Here is a 19,958-nt window from a genome sequence, read left to right on the forward strand (position 1 = left end):
GAATCAAACATAATTCTTCTGATTAATCCCTGGTCTCTTCCAACTACATCAGGCTGCCTCTCTTGTGTTGCCATACAGACATTTCTTATTATTTTATCAAATAAATTCATTTCATTGAATAAAAATTCACAGGAAAAAGTCCTGGAACATCTGTTATTAGAAGTTGCAATGTTGCCAGAAACATTTTGCAAGCATTAGTCTCTCTTTTGGTCATAATGAATAATGATAATATTAAACACTTCAAAGACTGATGCAGGATTTCATGCCTTATATTTTGCACACACATTGGCCTTGAAAGAATAGAAAGTAGCATAAAGATTGTTACTATTACATGATATGGGAGTAAGTCTACAAGAGGGAAGCTAGACATGTTTATGAAAACAAGTTGGAACTATTAGGTACACTGCCATTGAACTGTTTATACTTGAGTTTATATTGAAATAGACAATAAGAGCCTTCTAATTGGGCAAACCCACCAACCTCTGTAAGCCTATTTCCTCACCTATAAAAGGTTCCTTCTACTTCTCTATGAACCCCTGGCTTACATTTGTACGAAAGATTCTCCTTCAGCATGGCAGAAAGTCATTTATTTCCTCAGTTGGCATTCCATTTGGGAGGACCTTATCTAACCCCATGCAGCATTGTCTAGTGGAAAGAGAACAGCGCTGGATGAGAATTGAGATAACTCAATTCTATCTCCTATATTGATGTAAGCTTATTTTTATGACTATATATGTATATACACATATGTGAATATATATGTGTGTGTATTTGTACATATGTGTGTACATGACTTTTCTTTTCCTCAGTTGCATCACTGACACATACAAATAATTGTCAACTTTCTTCCTGTTTTGGAGGAATGCTGGGAAATTTTGTTTTCATCTTTTTAATGATGCTAGATAGATATATTATTATCCTTTCCCTCTTTTTCACCTGTTTATTTCATTTTGAATTTTTATTATCTTTTTTTTGTATCTCTTTCACTTTCCAAATATACCCTCCTCCATCCCTTACAATCAAAGACTTTTTTAAAAGAGTAAAAAAAGGCAGTTCAGCAAAACCAACCAACACATCAACCAATTCTGAAATTATATGCAGTGTTCTACATCTCTACTCCCTCATCCCTACAAGGAATGGAGGGAGTTATATTTTCTCATACCTTCTTCGGTTTTAAGCTTGGTCATTTTCATTACACAGGCTTCAGTGGCAGTAATTGCCCTTTCCTTTTATATTGTTAGGGTCATTGTGAATATTGATTTCCTGGTTCTGCCTTCTTCACTATGTGTCAGCTCTTATAGATCCTCTTTATGGTTCTTTGAATTCTTTATATTCTTTATTTCTTAATATCCTGGTGATACTCCATTAAATTCACAAATCATCATTTCTTTGGGCAATCAATGGCCCTCTACAATCTTTCTAGTTCTTTGCTACCAGAAAAAAGTGCTATGATGAATATTTTGGAATATAATGGACATTTCTGTATGTCTTTGATATCCTTGAGGCATATATCTAGCAAGAGGATCTCTGGCACATAAGTTACTGTCATCCTTTTCATTATCATTTCTTACAGCCTTCTTGTTATAGCCCTACCATATTAAGCTAGCCATAGTAAAGTGTCTGGGAGAAGGTGAATCTTCTACCCCAGGAGCTCTTCCCACTGCATAACTGCCTTGATTTCCAGACTCCCTCCCCATCACCCTTGCCTCTTCCCATAAAGCCCTACACCAACTGCAAAGATTTCTCCTGCCACTGAACTCTCGTGACACACAGAGTCTATATCAAACAGCACTTTTCACATTGAGCTTAAGACAATAGTTAGATTTTCTCTCTCCAACTAGAATGGTGAACTCTAAGACGACAGGTACCTGGCTTTCTACTTCTTTGTATGTCCCCCACAGTGCTCAGTACTTTCCACATAACAGAAAACCATAAGACCTAGAGATTGAAGATACTGAGAAATCAAGTTAACCCCTGTTCCATCCACTGACCTGAAACCATAGTAAGAATAAAATTAATTTTTATTGAATGAATGAAACAAATTACCCACTCTTTTGACTGAGTGGTCAGGGAAGAAGTCCTGGAGGGAAGAAGGAGGAGGTTTACTGCTACCATGGTTCTTGGCAACCCCTGAAAGAAAAGGACCTCTTTCCTGTTCCTCCGAGTAGGTTAATGATAGATTTCAATTATCTGCAGGGATACTTTATCTATTTAATGGAGAATTCTAGATTTTCAAGATCTTGCTGGGAAAAAAAATTATCTCCCAACCAGAACTTACATTTGAGCTTAGTATTCCCTGAAGATTTGACCTGCAGGTTCCAAAAGATCATCAGATTCTTTTGGAGCCTTCTTGGAATCCCTAGAAAGGAGGGGTCATCCAAAAGGAATAGACATCTTTCTTGCTCACCAAATCCTGTTCTTTTCTTATAATTTCAATGAGGACATCCTGTGTTCAGAGGTTAAAAAACCAAAGTCCGGTGGGACCTCACAACTGGATTGGGATGCCAGATGATTATAAAAGAGCTTATGTAAATAAACAACGATGTATTGTCAAAGTGCTTCTTGAAGAAGCACTGTTCATTTCTTGGAAAACTTTGCATTATGCTCTGTATCCAGCTAGTAACCTTATCCATGGCCAGGGGGCTCTGTTTGGTCTTTGAAAACAAAAACAACATCTTAATTTAAAAGGGACTGCTTTTCTGGGATTTGGGGAGGTGGAAAGTACTGCCATAATGAAAGAGAAAGCCCAAGAAGGTAATTATAATATCTTACTGCTTAACTCTGAGATTTTGAATGTTCAGATTATGGTAAAACATCATGCCATTAGGATTTCAGATATTACTTCCCTTGAGGGAAATGTGTGTATATGTATGTATTGGGGGAGGGGGAGGTTGAAGTGGGAAGGAATGTGTGTTCATGGTCCAAAAGATGATTTTTGTTCAACTGCCCAAGTTTCAGAAAAGTATCCACAAATAGTTTCCAAAGCTTTGCTTTTTTTGTTTGTTTGTTTTCCAGACTGGAAAGGGAGGGAAGCCACTTGGATTGAGCGGATTATTGAGATTATTAGGACTTTCTGCTCAAGGTCTTTCCCATCAGCTATTCATTATTTCTAATTTGACTAGATCTGTGATTTCATCAGTGTAGGGAACACCCAGTGAGGACCTTGCTCTACCAATGCAAATAACTACCTTCTTTCCAATCTATAGTCTTAGAGAGTTGCCTGAGCTACTGAAAAGTTAAATGATTTTCTCAGGGTGCCATAACCAGTGTCTGTCAGAGGCAAAATTTGAACCAAGGTCTTTTCAACAGCAAAGCCAGCTCCATATTTGCCTTGATGCTACTGTCTGGTTATCGTAATTATGCTAAGTGAGTATGGATCATCCTCATTGTGCTAGACACTATGCTGCTGCTTCTGTTTAGTTGTTTCAGTCATGTCCAACTTTTTGTGGCCCCATTTGGGGTTTCCTTGGCAAAGATACTAGCATGGTTTGCCATTTCCTTCTTCAGCTCATTTTACCGATGAAGAATTCAAGTAAATGGGGTTAAGTGACTTGTCCAGGGTCACACAGCTATTAACTGTCACAGGCCAGATTTGAACTCAAGCAGACTAATTCTAATGGGTTTATAAATTGTCCCCCATTACAGTGACAAGTCTAGCTTCCACTGGGATTGTAAACAGAGCCAGAAATATCATGAGTCAGTGTAGGCTTTGCCTCAGGTGCTGACATCCTGGGGATATGCTTTCTTCACTAGGAGGTGTGCTTTCTTCCCAATTCCTCTCCAACATTCCCCACTCCCTCCAGCCCAAGTTGTCTTCTTCTAAGGGTTCCATGGCTGTCACACACACTTCTTTTGTGTCCTACCTACTGAATACAAAACGTTTGCTTGCCAAAAAGATGATTTTATGGAGAACTCACACAGGGCAAGCATTCACATGGTGTTCAGAAGAAGCGATACAAGGACACTCTCATGGTCTCAAGAACTTTGGAACTGATTGTGTGACATGGGAGATACTGGCACATGACTGCTCAGCATGGCATGCCCACGTCAGAGAAAGTGCCGTGTTCTATGAGCAAACCAGAATTGTAACAGCTCAAAGGAAATGCAGGATATGCAGACTTAAGAGAATCGACCCCAAATGTTTACATGGACTATTTGTGTCTGACCTGTAGTAGAGCATTCCGAGCTTGTATTGGTCTGATCAGCCACAGTCTGACACACTGAAACTTGACTCTAACATACTGATGTCATTTTGGTCTTCTTCAAGAATGAAGGACAACAACCAGCCAACCCATCAGGGAGTACTGTACCACAACATGCCACCTGGCTTGGGGCCATCAGAATGCCTGGGATAGGTGAAGAGGATCGATAGAGAAGTCCCTATCCCCACTGTTAATAGTAAACTCAGATCTAGACCATCCAGTCCATCCCTACCCACCCCCATTCTCCCTTTCTACTGTGCTCTCTGAAATCCTCCCCGCCATTGTTACACTCTCCTTCATCTCTTCCTCTCAGATTTTGTTATTCCCTGAAACCAAACAGTCTATTGAAGACAAAACATCTCTTGGCAACCTTTGCAAGGCTAGCTGCTCTTTCTCTCTTACACCTTGTGACACATAAGGCCAAGAGGAGGAGTTGGTGTATTCTTTGTTCCTGCTGTGATGTTCACACTTTCCCTATGCCACCATCATTTAACAACTACCTCTTCTCCCTTAAAGTTCGTTCTAAACTATCCAAATCCTTCCTGCTGATATTTGTGGGTCTCTAGGGTGAAGTGGTTGCCAAAACATGAAGGAAGCACCACATACCTCAGAAAGAGCCTGAGGCTTGACCAGTTCAAAGGAAAGTGAAAAGGCCAGCAAAAATGATGAACTTGCCTCTAGGACACAGAAGGCATCCTTAACTTTGATCTCCTGCCACTCAAATGCTACAAGAATCTGGGAAATGTAACTGGATAATCACCATAATTAAGAGTGAGATTGCTCACTGAAGGAACTCTGATATGAGCCAGAAAGATTGTCAAATAAGAGAGGCTAGATCTCTCCCATCTCCAGCCACTAGATGATAAACTTCAGAGCTGAGATTCTCAGGTAGTCAGGGAAGAGAAGCTTCTGACACTACTAGGATAACCATTCTTACCCTTGCTGAAAAGAACAATATAACACTCTAGCAGAGCAAATCTGAAGCCAGAGTTGGGAAAGACTACAGTTATCAGTTTAAGAATGAACTCCAGTGTATTATTCCATTCAGCAGAGATGCTTTATCCCACGAGGAACAAGCCCAGATGACCAACAGCGTGACTTGGCCACTACCAGTGTCCTATACTACAGTGAACTTCATGTGGACTCTCTGAAGAAAGAAAAGCCATCAAACTAGTAATCATTCAGAGTTGTGAGTTGCCCTAGCCACATGTCTTCCCTACACATATACCTTACTAAAATTGTTTTTAAGTTAATCACTTTTCTCACAGAGACTTTGCGTATACGAGTGAGTGCATTCTAGGATTGGGGGGTGGGGGTAGGGAGTAGGGAATGCTTTGTACCTGTGGCTCTTGCTATATTGCTTCAGTCAATATCTTTTCTAAAAGGTCAAGTGAGTCTATTGACATTGTTAAAAAGAAGCACACTTATGAGAGCTTATTAGCTAGAGTGTTAGGAGGACTGTCACTTGCAAGGTTATTTCCTATAATTTGGAATAGTAGTCAATTATCTGGGGACCTAATCTGCTAGTTTGATTTGGAGATTCAAGCCCAAAGAGAGCACTCTACTAGAATAGGAGACTTGAAAATATGCCGATAGTTCCATCAAAATGTTGCATCCTTTAGGGTAGAGATTGTTATTTTCATCTTTGGATAGCCACTGCCTAACACCTTGCCTGGCACACAGTGTATGCTTTAAAAAAAAAAAAACTTGTTGAATAAATGAATGGTTAGAACACTGAAAAGAGACAAGGAAGAAAAGAGATCCTTTAACTGATGGAATTTATTTTAACTCTGAAAACCATGGAAAAGGCAAACATTGACAAGAATTAGGTTAGTACACAAAAGGGAGGTGACTGGGTAGAGCACATCAATGCTTTTTAAAAAGAAGCTCCTCCTCCCAGTTCAGGAAAGTTTTATAACCATTGCCCAAGTTTTCTGTCTTTAGTTGAATCCCTCCGAATTTATCAATTGTGATGAAATTTGAAAAAACTCCCTATATTAGAGTTTTTGTATGGAGACACATCACCATACATCTGACATCTATGTTATTGTGCCTTATACATTGTGACTAAGTGCTTAATAAACACTTGCTGATTACATGGTAATTGTTGTGCTCTATAGAGACCATGTGTGGTATGGCTGAACCACTGTTCTGATCCAACATATCAGTTGTAATGTTTACTGTGTTAAAGAAGCAGAATGACATAACGAGTTGTGCTGGGCTTAAAGTCAGAAAGACCTGGGTTTAAATCTTACATCTGACACTTCAGTAGCTATGTCACTTATCCTCTGGCGTGACTAAGACAACCCCCTCAGGTTCCCTATTAAATCCTCAATGGTTATAATCAGTTTTGATGGAGGGAATTTCCACAGCAAAAATTCCCCATTTGTAAGACTCAATCAATAAGCATTATAATGCATCTATATGGTAGGCATACCACATAGAGATGTAAAAATAAAACCAAAAAATGACAGTCCCTGCCCACAAGGGGCTTACATTCAATTGAGGAAGATCACAGATTTATTTTATTTTTTTACCTGTAACACTCCCTCATCCCAGGGCAGGATGGGTGATTCTCTGAAGGATCATCTTGTGACTCTGAATACACATAGAGGGCATAACTACTGAATGACTGAGAGACTTCTGAGTCTGTAATGCTACATTCTCTGTATAAACAAGTATCCTGCTTGTTTGGATTGATTAACAAATATTTATATCCAGTCACTTAAGTGCTAGGGTTAGAAATACAAGGAATGAAATGATGCCTAATCACAAGGAGCTTACATTCTAATGAGAGACAACAAGTGCACATAAAATATATGTAGAATACATAAAAAAACTAATAAATACAGATAGATATTGAGGGCCATTCAATGAAAGCCAGAGTGATTTGGGTTTAAAGGTGTAGTTAAGTAGCTCCATCTGAAACACAATGGGCTGGTCCAAAGAATCACTGGACTCCTTTAAAACAAAAATCACCATTGTGGAGGTGTGGTTAAATAAGTGTTTACAGGCAGATACAAAAGGCTTTTCAAAAAAAGAGAAATGGATACCTCTGAATATAGTCCTACATACTGCCAAAGCCACATGAATCACATGCACAATAACCATAACAAGGGTGATAATAATAGCTGGCACTTATGTGATGCTTTAAGGTATGCAGAGAACTTTACAAACAACTCATTTGATCCTCATGAGGATGCTCTGAAGTAAGTACTACTATTATCTCTGTTTTATAGAATTATGACTGCCTGTCTTGTCCTGAACCCTTCAGGGCATTCTTACACAAATTTCTTAACCCATTCCCTTTTGGACAGTGAAATTTATCTGAAATGAAAACTTATGTTTTGCTCCAAGTGGCCTAGAATATCTAATAGGCCAGCTTTAGTTGATCACAAATTCAGGAATGTACTTCAGGTATTCAAAAAAGAAAAAAAAAATCATTTATTAAGTATCTACCATGTCAAAGCTCTTTACTAGACTAAGGAGCTACAAAAATGGGGTGGACAGGAAGTCGTTGTCCTACCCTGAAAGAGATTACAGTCTAATGTGGGGATCTAACTGGAACAAGGGAGCATGTGAAGAGAAACTTAAGCAATGTGCTCTACAAGAAATTGAGTGAAATGACAGATTGCTTTCATCTGGAAGGAATAGAAAAGAAAGAAAATAACAAAGAATATAGGAGGAAGGCAGCACAGCAAAGATATGGGAAGATAATAAAAGGGAGACCAAGGGTTAGAGAAAAGAGGATGAAGAAAATGGGAAAAAAGGAGAATGGCAGTTAGTTATACTGGGGATGATGGTTCAGACCAGGTTACTTCTCAGTATATGAGCATATTGATTCTGGAAAGGTAAGGACAAAAGAAGGCACCAAACTATAAATAGTAATAGTGTCCCTATGTTATACTGGGAAAATGAACCTGTCTGCCTCAGTTTTCTCACTTGAGCAGAAGCAAGAAAACATTGTATACAGTAACAGCAATATTGTTCAGAGTAACTCTGAATGAATAAGTTATTCTGAATAATAGGAACATTAAAAAGGAAGGAAGGAAAGAAAAAGAAAGGAAGAAAGAAGGAAAAGCAGTTCTTGTTGACTGAGTAGAAGGCCATTAAATAAACCTTCTGAGAGGTGGTGTGGTCTTGTGGACAAAATCTCTGTGGCTAACCCTCAGTGGGTCTTGTTTCTTTTTACCGGTAGAATAGGGAATGCTATTCTGACTCATCCTTAGTGCTACCAAGTAACCCAGCTAAAGCTGGGACTTCTCAAGTTGAAAGGAGGCAAAAAGTAGTAGTGGAAGAAATATACCATTGCCCAATTTTAATGGCTTGGAAAAGAGAGCAATTCAGAGGGCAATGGCCTTTCTGCTGCTCCTAGGAACCCCCATATCTATTCTCTCATGAATACTTTTATGCCAAAAGGAATGGAAATTCGGAAGTGGGATGGACTTTCTTCCATATCACAAATGTCCCCTAGGATCTGATAGGAGCTGGAAAGCTGCATATTTATCAGAGTTGAATTGCTGTGGAGTTCAAGAGCACTGAACTCCAAAAGAACTTTGGGGCCTTTTATTTTTTTTTCCCAAATGATCTTGACTTCTGAGCATTCCTTTTCTCATTGAACAAATGTCCCAATCTGTGGTGTTTTCCTAACTAAGATAGTGTTTCATGGAGGCATATTTGGTAAAAATGTATTTCCGTTCTGATAAAATATATTAAAATATATTTCCATTCTAAATTATGTGGAATCTGATTTGAATTAATTACCATAATGCACAGTAATTGGCTAGAGATGATGATATGCTGGAACCTTTTTTTTTTTTTAAACTGTGGTGCTAATTCCATTTTAGTATCATGGTCTTCTAGATTCCCCACTCCCATTAGACTTCCTCTTTCTAAATCATAGACCATGTTTATATTTTTTTAATTGTCCAGCAATGCTGTAACTCTTCATTTCAGCCAAGACACAAATTGACTGGAGACTTGGTCAGAGGTAGACCAAAGGTGAATTAATCCAGGCTTCTAGAGCAGCTACTGCTCAAGACTGGACTCCAGTCCTTTGGTTTGTTCTTTAAAAACTTTCTTTGGAAGATCACCTCTCCTAATTAGTATTTTCTCTCCCTCTCCATTCTCCTCTTGCCTATCATTTACAACCCTGACTCCATTATTCTAGGGAAAAAACAAACTTTTTGGAAATTGAGATGCTCTACTCCCTCTTTTATCTCACTTTCCTCCAATAATTCCTTTGCTCCTCCAGACCATAATCTCTTCCACCTACCCACGTTACCCCCATGGAAGGTGTTAGTACCAAAAGCTATAGTAGTCAGGGCACATGTAGACCAAATAGGGTTTTTCTCACTTTTTAAAAAAATTGAGACATGACTGCTGATGTGAAATCTCAGTGACAGTCTCAACAAATATTTCAGCAGACTAGCTAATGATTACAAGTGGCTTCTGCTTGGAAATTTTCTCTGAATTTCTCCTACTTCCCATTGCCCCCTAACAAAGGTTCAAACTCCATCCCAAAACTATTTCCTCTTGGGGCAGTATGGAGGCAGAGACAGTAGGGCAAGTGAACAGATGAATTGTTGTTGTTTCAATCCACTGATTGCAGTAGCTCAGGATCATCATTTCTAAATCTTTTGGAAGCCCTTTTTTCCTGGAATTTAAGATATTATCTATAGCACTCACCTGTTTCAACCTAGAATGATGTGCTAGCTTTTTAATTGATTTTCTAAAGAGAAGACCATCATCTGTCATAAAAGCTTAGAGCTGTCAGGAAACTTAGACGTCATCTATATACTCCAAATCTCTCATTTCAGCCCAGAGAGATCAAACGACTCACCTAATGCCACGCAGATAAGAACAAAGGTTCTTACTCCTGGTTCAGTGCTTTTCCATACACTCTCATACAAATCTCCAGGTAGAAGTCAGCTAAACATACTATGGTGTTTGTAGTTCATGACATACAGTTTTTAGACTTTTTTTGGTTATGGAATCTGGCAAAGACAGTTTCTATTTTTTGGAAGCTTTTGTACCTTGCCCCATTGTTGGAGCTTCCCATATGGGAATCTGGTAATCACAAACTGTCAGCAGCATTAAAATTGATCAGAAAATATAAGAGAAGTTCATGGATGCCCCCAGTTTGAGGTGATCACTTCTCTTCATCCTTCAGTGCATTAAGGCACATGAATCAGGACTACTCACCAAAACCTGAGTGGTGTTTAAAACTGGAACTCTATAACTTCCTCAGAGAGAAGGCAATAGTGGGTAAGAAAGAGGGAAGCAATTAGGGGAGAGAGGGCCATTCATTACAATTTATATCATTTTGACTAGAAACTGAACAGCAAGCAGCTGTATAATTGGGGGAGGAATAGGAAAGGTAGGAAATCATCATTTTAAAACATCCCCAAAAAGTACAGTGCCATTTGCTTGCTACTTCTTAATCCTCAGATGAAATTTAAACACTGGGGGGGGGGGGGGTCAAATACACAGGGAACAAAAGAAACAAAAACCCTCAATGTTTTGTGTTTCCTAATTCAGGAAAGATATATTTTTTTAAATAATGCTACTGAAATGCTACTATAGAAAAAATGGAATATATTTTTAAAAACAACTAGATAGTTCATAGATCTCAAAACTGGCTTAATGCAAATATTATCAGACTTTTGATATGTTGGCTAGTTTTCTTGAACTGCCTACATTTTTCTTCTTTGTTAACAAAGGAAAACTTATTTGGCAAGGGACACATATGGGATGTATTCAAAATGAATGTATTTATACACATACATATATTTTAAAAATTAAAGTGGCTTAAACACACTCTGAGTGCAGAGTCAGCCTTTCATTCCACCAGGGGGCAGGCTAACCTTTTTTTTTTTTTTTTTAAAGCCGGCGGTGAGGCAGACGAAGTTTTTTTTGTCTTTGAGGTCCTGTCATTCTCTGTATAAACAAGTTACGTTCAAGTGTTTAGGATATAAATTACGACCATGCAGGCTGCCTTGGAAAGAATGTAAACACAGCACTGTGGTCGGAGCAAACTCTGAAACTGACTTTATAATTTATAGCAGGCCCCCGAGTAGCTAGCTCATTTAGAGAGAGAGAGAGAGAGAGAGAGAGAGAGAGAGAGAGAGAGAGATCGTGTTTTTTTTTTTTTAAAACAAAACCCAATAATGGAGATACCCCTCCCAAAAAACCATTCAAATCACTTCTTAATTTTGGAAAATATACAAAATATACTAAGGAAAACTAAGGATTAAGAGGTGGTTATGGCTCTTTGAAGAAGATGCTTTAGCTGCGATCTCTTTCCAATAAGGATAGAGTCGGATTAAGCTGAAATCCACTGAAAACACAAAAGTAGATCTCATAATGTCTCTCTCTCTCTCTGACAGTCTCCTTTCTTTGTTCCTTCTTCTGTGGCGTGGACTTAGGTACGTGGTAATTGAATCGTGATTGAACGGAAGAAAAATCTTTCCAGGGGATGAGTGGACCGTCAGTTTTCCGTTCAGGAATAAATAAATAAGTAAAATAAGAATCCGAAGCAATACAGAAAAGTCCTTCCATGTGTCACTGGGGAAGTTTTTCTCAAAGATCCGGTGGGGGCTTTCAAGGCGCTCAACTGCAAGGGGCTAGGCAGACGAAAGGCATAGTTAGGTTTTAAGGAACAACAAACCCTACCTCTTTGTCGCCTAATTGGGCTGCACTTTTTTTTTCTTTCCTTTTTCTTTCTTCCCTCCAGGGCCTCGCCTGCGAAGTTTCAAGTCTTCAAAACTGTGCCCATCAAGAAAGTTGAAAAGGAGTCTTGGATGTAAATCCCCGAAGGCTTGGGCGAGGTGTGGGGGAGGGTGAGAGATTAAAGGGACTGAGACTGTGAGGGGAAGCCTAGCCAGGGATGTGGCGGCGGCTTCGGGCCCTGTACCAGCGGCCCTGAACTCACCCGGCCAAGAAGGTGTGAGCGCCTTGGGCCGCCGTGTGCTTTGTGGGATTAAATTAGCCTTTACGAGCGGAGCTGGGTAAAAGCTGAGCTCCTTGATCTCTGGCATGCATTGAGGCAACCCAGCTACCACTCACCTGCTTTCCCCCCAGCTCTGGTCTCTTCCATCAGATTTTGTATGGATCACTACTACCTAGAAAAGGAGAGAGACTACCCGGACGAAATAGGGTGCTTACTTTCTAAGCACACACAAGGACCATCGACGTCTATTTATGGCATTAGTGGAGCTCCTGACTCCTCGGGGTAGCTGAATCTAATAAAGTCACTAGGCACCTAGAGGTGAGAATAGGAGAGGATTTGGGGGTGGGGGTTCTTCCCTTTCCTCATTCAAAACATTCAAATGCTAGGCAGGGGAGGAAAGCTAGGCACCACTGGGGATGGTACGTTCCACTTTAGAACTTGGAAGGCAAAAAAGTTAAAAGAAAGTGAACTTCTAACAAACTGTGCATTTAGACCTGTTTTTCAGGATTGCTTTTAAGCTGTTTCTGTTCCCATTGTTTTCTTCTTTTAGTCAGAAATCACAGGGTGTGAGAAAGGAAGAACAGAAAATATCTCAAGAAGAAAAACCCAAACCCTCCTGAATTACTCTGGATACAGACCCCACATCACACGGATCACTCTGCCCGAAAGAAACCCGGGGCTTGTTATCTTATTGCCCGGAGGTGAAAAGAACCTTGTTACCTAGGGGTATCCTAGAGAAGAAACGATCATTCGTTATATACAATTTTATTGAAAAAAAATTGTACATCAAAATATTTTGGCAAACTGTAAAAGTATACGTAAGTGCAAATATATCCTCCCTTTAAAGTACAAGCAATAGTGTGCGATTATACACGAAGATCATTAACAATATTTTTAAAAATGTGGTAGAAAACAACTTTGTAAAAACGTTGTATTGTCACAATACTGAAAATCCACTTTCTTAAACTAGACAGTTTATTTCTAAATACTTTCTTAATAATACTGATGGGCACTTTTGTCCAAAAAAATAGTGTTTGGAGAAATAGAACACTCCTAATTAAACAGGAAGCAACATTTAAAAAATCACGCACACACACATATACCAGGATTTCTTGTAGTCTTTGCTTTTGATTGCCACTTTGTTGTAAAATCCCAAGTTTTTCATAGAAAAATACCAACTGTCCACTTTTCAGACCCCGATTCCTGAAGGCAACGAAGATCTCAGAAACGCTTATTTGAGTTTTAACTTGGTTAGTTTTAAAATTCCCCACTAGGGAAATAATGGTCTCTTCTGTCCACTTTTTCCTTCCCTGGTGACCTGCCCCTGCCCCCCCCCCCCCAACAGGTTTCTTCTAAAAGTTTCTGAACCTTACCTGGTCTTGGTCTGTCCTTTGATGCGTGGTAGAACAATACTGGCTGCCTCTGGCATTCTGGCCACATGATTTGTGTTCTACTTAATGCTATCAGGGGTGCACGTTATATTTTACCTTGTGAGTCCAGCTAGACCTCAAACCTGATATCCCACGGGGTCCCAGATAGCCACTGTTTTATCGTCTCTCCATCAATTGGTTCTCTATTTATTCACATGACACAGGGCTTAATGTCCTGACAGACACTTTGATGGTGATGGTGGTGATAGTATGATCCACTAGCCGAAGGATGAAAAGAAGAAATGCCGTTGAAATTGAGGACGAAATCTTTCCTGTCACACACTGGGGTAGAGTGATGCTGATAGCGAGGCAGTCCCACTAAAAGAAGAAATTTAAAAAAAAAAAAGATGTATATGGGCATGTCTTTTCTAAAACAAATCTACCAAGGCTGCTGTGATAATGTATTGGCACTGGTCACAAATGGAGTAACTCATCTCTTTAACCATCATAGAAGATCTTAGAGAAAATAGAATTCCAGGAGAAGATGGTGGTATTTTGAAGTTCCCCTGGCTCAAAAAAATTGTTGAAAAATTCATTTTTAAAGAGGTAGCATTACAACCCCTTTATGCACCTGTGTACTTGTGTGAGGTGATTTTCTTGTTATTTATATGTAGGGAAAGAATAGCAATTAAATTCCACATGGGAGAGGAAGGATCATCCTTAGTCATATTTTTTCCCACTTTCTTCTCTTCATTCTGTTCCTTTCTTTCTGTGCATCTGTCTCTGTATGTTTCTGTGTGTCTCTCAGTGTATGTGTATGTGTCTCTGCCTCCCCTTTTCTCTCAGGGCTCTTGGGTAGGGAGGAAACAACCCTAGGTGTTTGAGGGAGCAGTTGATAGAATAACCTATCCAACGGACTCCATAAGCCCCTCAAGTCCTACTTTTATTAGTCTCTGCTCTACTTTCCCCATTAAGATAGAAGCTCCTTGCGAGTATGGATTGTTTCATTCTTTGAACTTGTATCCCCTGCGCCTAGAACAGTGTCTGGCACATATTAGTAGCTTAATAAATACTTCTTGATTGATAGGCTCAGCTCGTTGTTAAATTAACCAATCATACTAGGGGACAGTCCCAGGTCTTTTTTTTTTCTTTTTTAGTTAAAATTAGTGGTAGAAAGAAAGAGGAAAGGACCACTAACTTCAGCAGAACCTGAATTCCACATGTTCCTGCGTTCTGCGTGGGTGAATCTGTATATCTGAGTCAACACCCTGAGACTTCTAGCTGCACTTAATGGCATTAAGGAACCTCTTTTTGATAAGGAGTTGCAGACTGTGAGCTTTCCAAGGATACCTAACTTATTCACGTTTAGTTTGCACAGACTAGGCGATTTCACCGCCTATGGTTCTGTGTCACGGTTCTGCTCGGTGGCATTATATCGACTAAGCGACTCTATTTTGGATTGCACTGCAAACCCTGGACTTTTACTTTTGTCTTTATGGTGCTCATTCCTCAAATCCTGGGTAGTGCTGGAGTTTGCGGGTATGGGGAGAAGAGAATCATCCTTCTTGCTGCTGGGAGTGGACGGGGGAAGCTAGTGCCCTTTCCGAGGAGGTGAAGTTCCCTGCCCCCTTCCTCACCCCTCGGCTCAGGATTTAAAAACGGTTCTTTCTTCTTGGTCTTTTCTAATAACTCGCTTGCTATGCTGACAATAAACTCTAACACTTTATTGCAGGCCTGATTCAATCAGTTAGCATGCTTTAACAGCGTGTGAAAAATGTATCGCAAGCCTGGGGGGAGGGGGGAGGAGGAACCTCTGCTTTCAATATTCCTTTCAATCTTTTATGTTTAAGAAACAGCAAGGTCACTAACATAAATAGCTGGTGATTCGGCCCATGTTTATGGACCGATAAAAAGCAATTCTAACCAAATATGTGTATTGCCTTGCACCCACCAGTAAAAGAGAAAGCAGCTACACCCGCAGCAGCAGTCGGAATTGCACTTGTTCCAGTGTACCGGTTAGCATTCCTTGATTTTTTTTTTTTAGGTAAAACATTTTCCAATTGCCTCCGCTCCCCTCCCCCTCCTCCCCTCCATAACTGTATTCCACACGTGGGGCAGTGAAATTATGCATCATATCCTTGGACCAAAATCAGCCTGGCTATTGTTGTTTGTCTTTAATCTGTTGCTAGGATCAATAGACAAAAACTTTTAAAAATACTCCCAGGAACACACACACACACATACATTCTCATACCCACACCCACACACTCTCGTCTGGCCTTGGACATCCCTGTCTTGATAAAGCAATTAGCTGGAAAAGAGACTCTAAGGTCAGACGAGACTTTTCCTGATGTGGTTTTACTCTCATCTTCCCCTTATGACCCGAGTTATTAATGCTGTATACTGTGACTGGGCATAGTTATTTTTCTAGGCTTTTCTACTGCGTTTCTGGTGGATAAGGGACCTATAGAGGAGCAAGGGTGAGGTCGCAAATGGTCGTTCACAAGTGTGGCTTGGTCTTTATGTCAAACTCTTGGTTTATTCTCTTCAGCCACTCTCTGCCACTGCTGTCTCACCAAAGGTGCACAGACCTGGCCTAGCCTGTGCAGTCGAATATTCTCTCAGCCTTTGTCTCGATTCCCTTACCGCCCTCTCACCCCCCACAAACGAGACCTGTTGGGAATAACTAGTCTTCTGGGGTGTCCTCTATCTTCTCCCACGGTTGGAGACAATGGGTTGTATATCTAGAGTTCACCTGCCCTCTCTAAGAGATGGTAAATGATTAGGGGAATATTTCAAGTGGGGAAAAAGGCACACGAAATATTCTCCAAAGTCTCCGCAGAAATGGGGGTGGGGGTGGGGAGGGGCAAAGAACCAGTAGGAAATACAAAATAAACAAAATTGGTTTCTTTCCTTGCTGTTAAAGTCAAAGTCTGGGCCTTGTCAAATCTTCTATGTTTTGTCCCTAAGAAAGAGCATCTTAGATGGAGGATGAGGCAAAAACCAGTAGGAGAGAGACCCCCCGGGCTCTTCTGGGTCAGCTAGCTGAGCCCGGAGGGCCTTCTGTGGCTCTGGTTTTGGATGCTATCTGTCGGTTCTTCATTTTCAGGACTGTCTTTTGTTGCTTCCTGATCATTGAAGACTTACTGGGTTTTGGGTTGTTTTTTTTTTTTAAGACAATTTCATTCAGAGGTCGAACAAAGTGTTTTAAAGTGGTGGTGTCCTCGGTACTGTTAAACTATTTTTGTTAAAGAATATATTTTGGGGATGAGTCCTACAGGGGCCTTGACTATGGGGCTGCTTGCCTTTGCCTGAGTGTTACAGAGGGAATAGTGGGGGGGGGGAGGGCTGGAAATGTGTGTGTGTGTGTGTGTGTGTTTGTGGGGGGTGGTGGTGGTTGTGATTGACAGCCTCTCCGAAGGGATAAAAAAATAAGAGAGAGAGGGTCGTCTGTACTTGTTACTTGTTGAAATTCCCATAAAATTGAACAAGACCCTGCTCTCATGTGGGTTAAGTCAGGCTAAAATCCTCTTCGGTGTGGTCCTGCCCAGACTGTCTTTGTTTAGTTAACCTCCAAGACCCGCATTTAAAGGGGCTATTTGGAAAATTTCACCTTAAAGGGAGCCACATCTTTTACCCATTTAGGGGGAGTATATTTTGTGCTTCATTTTCCCTTCACTAACGTTCTAGAGGCAGAAACATGGATAGTTGGAAACATTTTTTTTTTAAAAATATATAATGGATCCCTGGGTTATAGATATTTTGTATCCTTCCTACTGTAGATATACTCGATTTTCTTTAAACTATAGCCTTCTTAGAGATTAGCGGGTTTTGCCGAGAATTTAGGCATTGCAGGAGTTCGTGAAACTTTAACACTTTCCCCCCATTTTTGCTACAAATCTACCAAAATACTTCCTGTTTCTTCCCGTCCTCCCTCAAATTTCCCTTCCCCAGACCTCTGACAATTAATTGGCTTCTCATAATTAGTTACCAAAATATGAGATTTTTTTTTTAATCGACAATTTCAGGAGTATCTCTCCATGGAGCCTTTCTATGGGAAAGACAGGCTTTGGGGGCAAGAGTCCAAACCTCTGTATCTGTCCTATGAGCAAGATTGGGCAGAATAGTCCAAGAAATTCTAGTCAGCTCAGGGATCATTGTTTTGTTCTTTTCCCTTGTCTCTCACTGGGAATATTTCCCCTTTTCCTAATTGACATTGTAACCTTATTATTCCAGCTTCTCTTTCACTCTGTCTTTCTGTACATCTCTTTCTCTGCCTCTCTCTGGTTTTATTTAGATATCTATCTCTTTGCCTTTCTCTTTGTCTCGCCCCCTCGGCACCCCACCCCCCCAACACTCACTGGCCTGTCCCAGTGACTCTTTCAGTAGCAGGCCTTTTCACACTTTCGCTTTCGGACAAAATCAAAGGAAATTAACAAAATAACCAAAAACGTAAGCCAAAACAAAAACAAACAAAAGAACGACTCTGAAATCGCATTAATTTCTCTCAAATCTAATCTCTGTTCTCCTAAAAATCCTAGGCCTGAGACGTTCAACATGCAAAAGCATCCTAGGCACTGCTCCGGGATGGTGGACAGAGTTACACAACCTCGTCCAAAGCAGGGAGGATAAACTCTCATGATGCCAAGCCCTGATCCTAGTTACTTCCAGGGTGACAAGGTCACTACTTCCCTCTTCTGATCTCCTCTCCCCTCTACCTGCCCCTGCCAACTTACTCCTACACCTAGGAAAAATGCAAAAATGTGGGTTACTCCAGTTCGCCAAGCAAGTGACCTCTGTGGTGTCAGGCCTCTCAGTGTGGCAAGGGGATGGATACAAAGGGCAAATGAGAGGCAGAACACGAGATAGGAGAGACAAAGGTGGCTGCTGGGCTCCTCGAGTTACCTGAGAGGTCTTCGCGGGCGTTTTGGTGCAGGTAGCTCTGCTCCAGGGAGTAGGAGGACATGCTGGAGTGGAGTCCGGCGGGGGCGGCCGGGTTGCTGCTGGGAGTCAGGGCAGGCGGCTGCTTGAGGTAAGGTGAAGAACCAGGAGGGCTCCAGTGAGCCGCGGGGCTAGTGTAGGGCGAGTGGCACTCTATGGCACTAGCCATGGCAGGCGACGAGGGCACGGGGCTGCTACTGCTGTCCGGTCCGTACTCTCCTCCCCCTCCTGCTCCTCCTCCTCCTCCTCCACCACCTCCTCCTCCGGCCGCCCCAACTCCAGCGCCCGTGGTGACCGGGCAGCTGGCCATATAGGTTGAGCCCGGGTTGGGCGACATATGGGGGACATGGTGGTGATGGTGGTGAGGGTGGGAGTGTCCCGGAGCGCCGGCGCTGGAATCGTAGCCTCCCGGCATCATGTCGAGGCCGCCGTAGCCACCCTGGCCATGGCATCCGAGCGGAGCCGAGGGGGGGCCCTGGAAATCGAAGCCCTGCGGCAAGAGCGAAGCTCCAAAACCCAGCCCGCTGACCATTCGGTGGTACATGGGCTTGAGCGCCTGGCACTTCCGCCTGAAACCCCGAGGCCGGCGGCGGAATGAGCCCTCCTCGAACATGAACTCGCTAGCTGGGTCGATGGTCCAATAGTGGCCCTTTCCCGGGCGGCCCAACCCCTTGGGGAGCTTGATGAAACACTCATTGAGCGAGAGGTTGTGGCGCACAGAATTCTTCCAGCCCTGGTAGGCTCCGCGGAAGAAAGGGAAGCGAGCCTGCAGGAACTGGTAGATCTCGCTGAGCGTGAGTCGCTTGCTGGGAGAGCTCTGGATAGCCATGACGATGAGGGCTATGTACGAGTACGGGGGCTTCTCCGGACGACGCAGCCCTGAGCTGGCCTTCTTGCTGCCGCTGCCGCTGCCCCCCCCTCCCCCGCCACCCCCTCCGCCTCCACCGCTCCCACTGCTGCCCCCGCCGCCGCTGGCGTTCTTGCAAGCTGCGGAGGAAGCACTGGAGGACGAGGAAGATGAAGAAGAGGCGGAGGACGCGGAGGAAGAAGAGGAAGAAGAGGTGGTCTCCAGGGCGGCAGCAGCAGCGGCGGAGGAAGAGGAGGAAGGGGGTGGCTGGCTCATCAAGACTGACTGGAGCGCACCGGGGGCCGGGCTGCAAGGACGCTGGAGAGGGGCAGGCGGGGGCGGCAGACGTTGCTGCTGCTGTTGCTGCTGCTGTTGCTGCTGCTGTTGCTGCTGCGGCTGCTGCCCGCTCTCGGTGGTCATCTGGCACTGAGTAGAAAAGCTGCGGTGCCGGTGGGGGTGGGGGTGGGGGTAAGAAAGAGCAGGCGTTGGGGTGGGGTAGGGGGTGAAGCCGGCAGCGCTCCCTCTCCCGCTGCAGGAGCTGCAACCGTGACTACTCCCGGCCAGCTCTTCGGTGTCTCCTCCCTCAGTTCTGCTGGAACTTCAGGCGGCGGCAGAGAAGGACTGCAGGCAACGCCCGGCGCATCCCT

General features: G+C 42.3%; 1 protein-coding gene across 1 annotated transcript; it reads right to left on the reverse strand.

Annotated features, from left to right (window-relative positions):
- Positions 1-13,734: 13,734 nt before the first annotated feature.
- Positions 13,735-19,731, reverse strand: FOXF2 (forkhead box F2). The gene is made up of 2 exons (XM_036750180.1): positions 18,429-19,731; positions 13,735-13,901 (listed from the first exon to the last, which is right to left on the reverse strand). Exons 1-2 carry the CDS (start codon positions 19,729-19,731, stop codon positions 13,735-13,737), a joined length of 1,470 nt encoding a protein of 489 aa, XP_036606075.1.
- Between the last annotated feature and the right edge of the window lie 227 nt (positions 19,732-19,958).

This window comes from Trichosurus vulpecula, chromosome 1 (genome assembly GCF_011100635.1).
Source record: "Trichosurus vulpecula isolate mTriVul1 chromosome 1, mTriVul1.pri, whole genome shotgun sequence".
NCBI lineage: Eukaryota > Metazoa > Chordata > Mammalia > Diprotodontia > Phalangeridae > Trichosurus > Trichosurus vulpecula.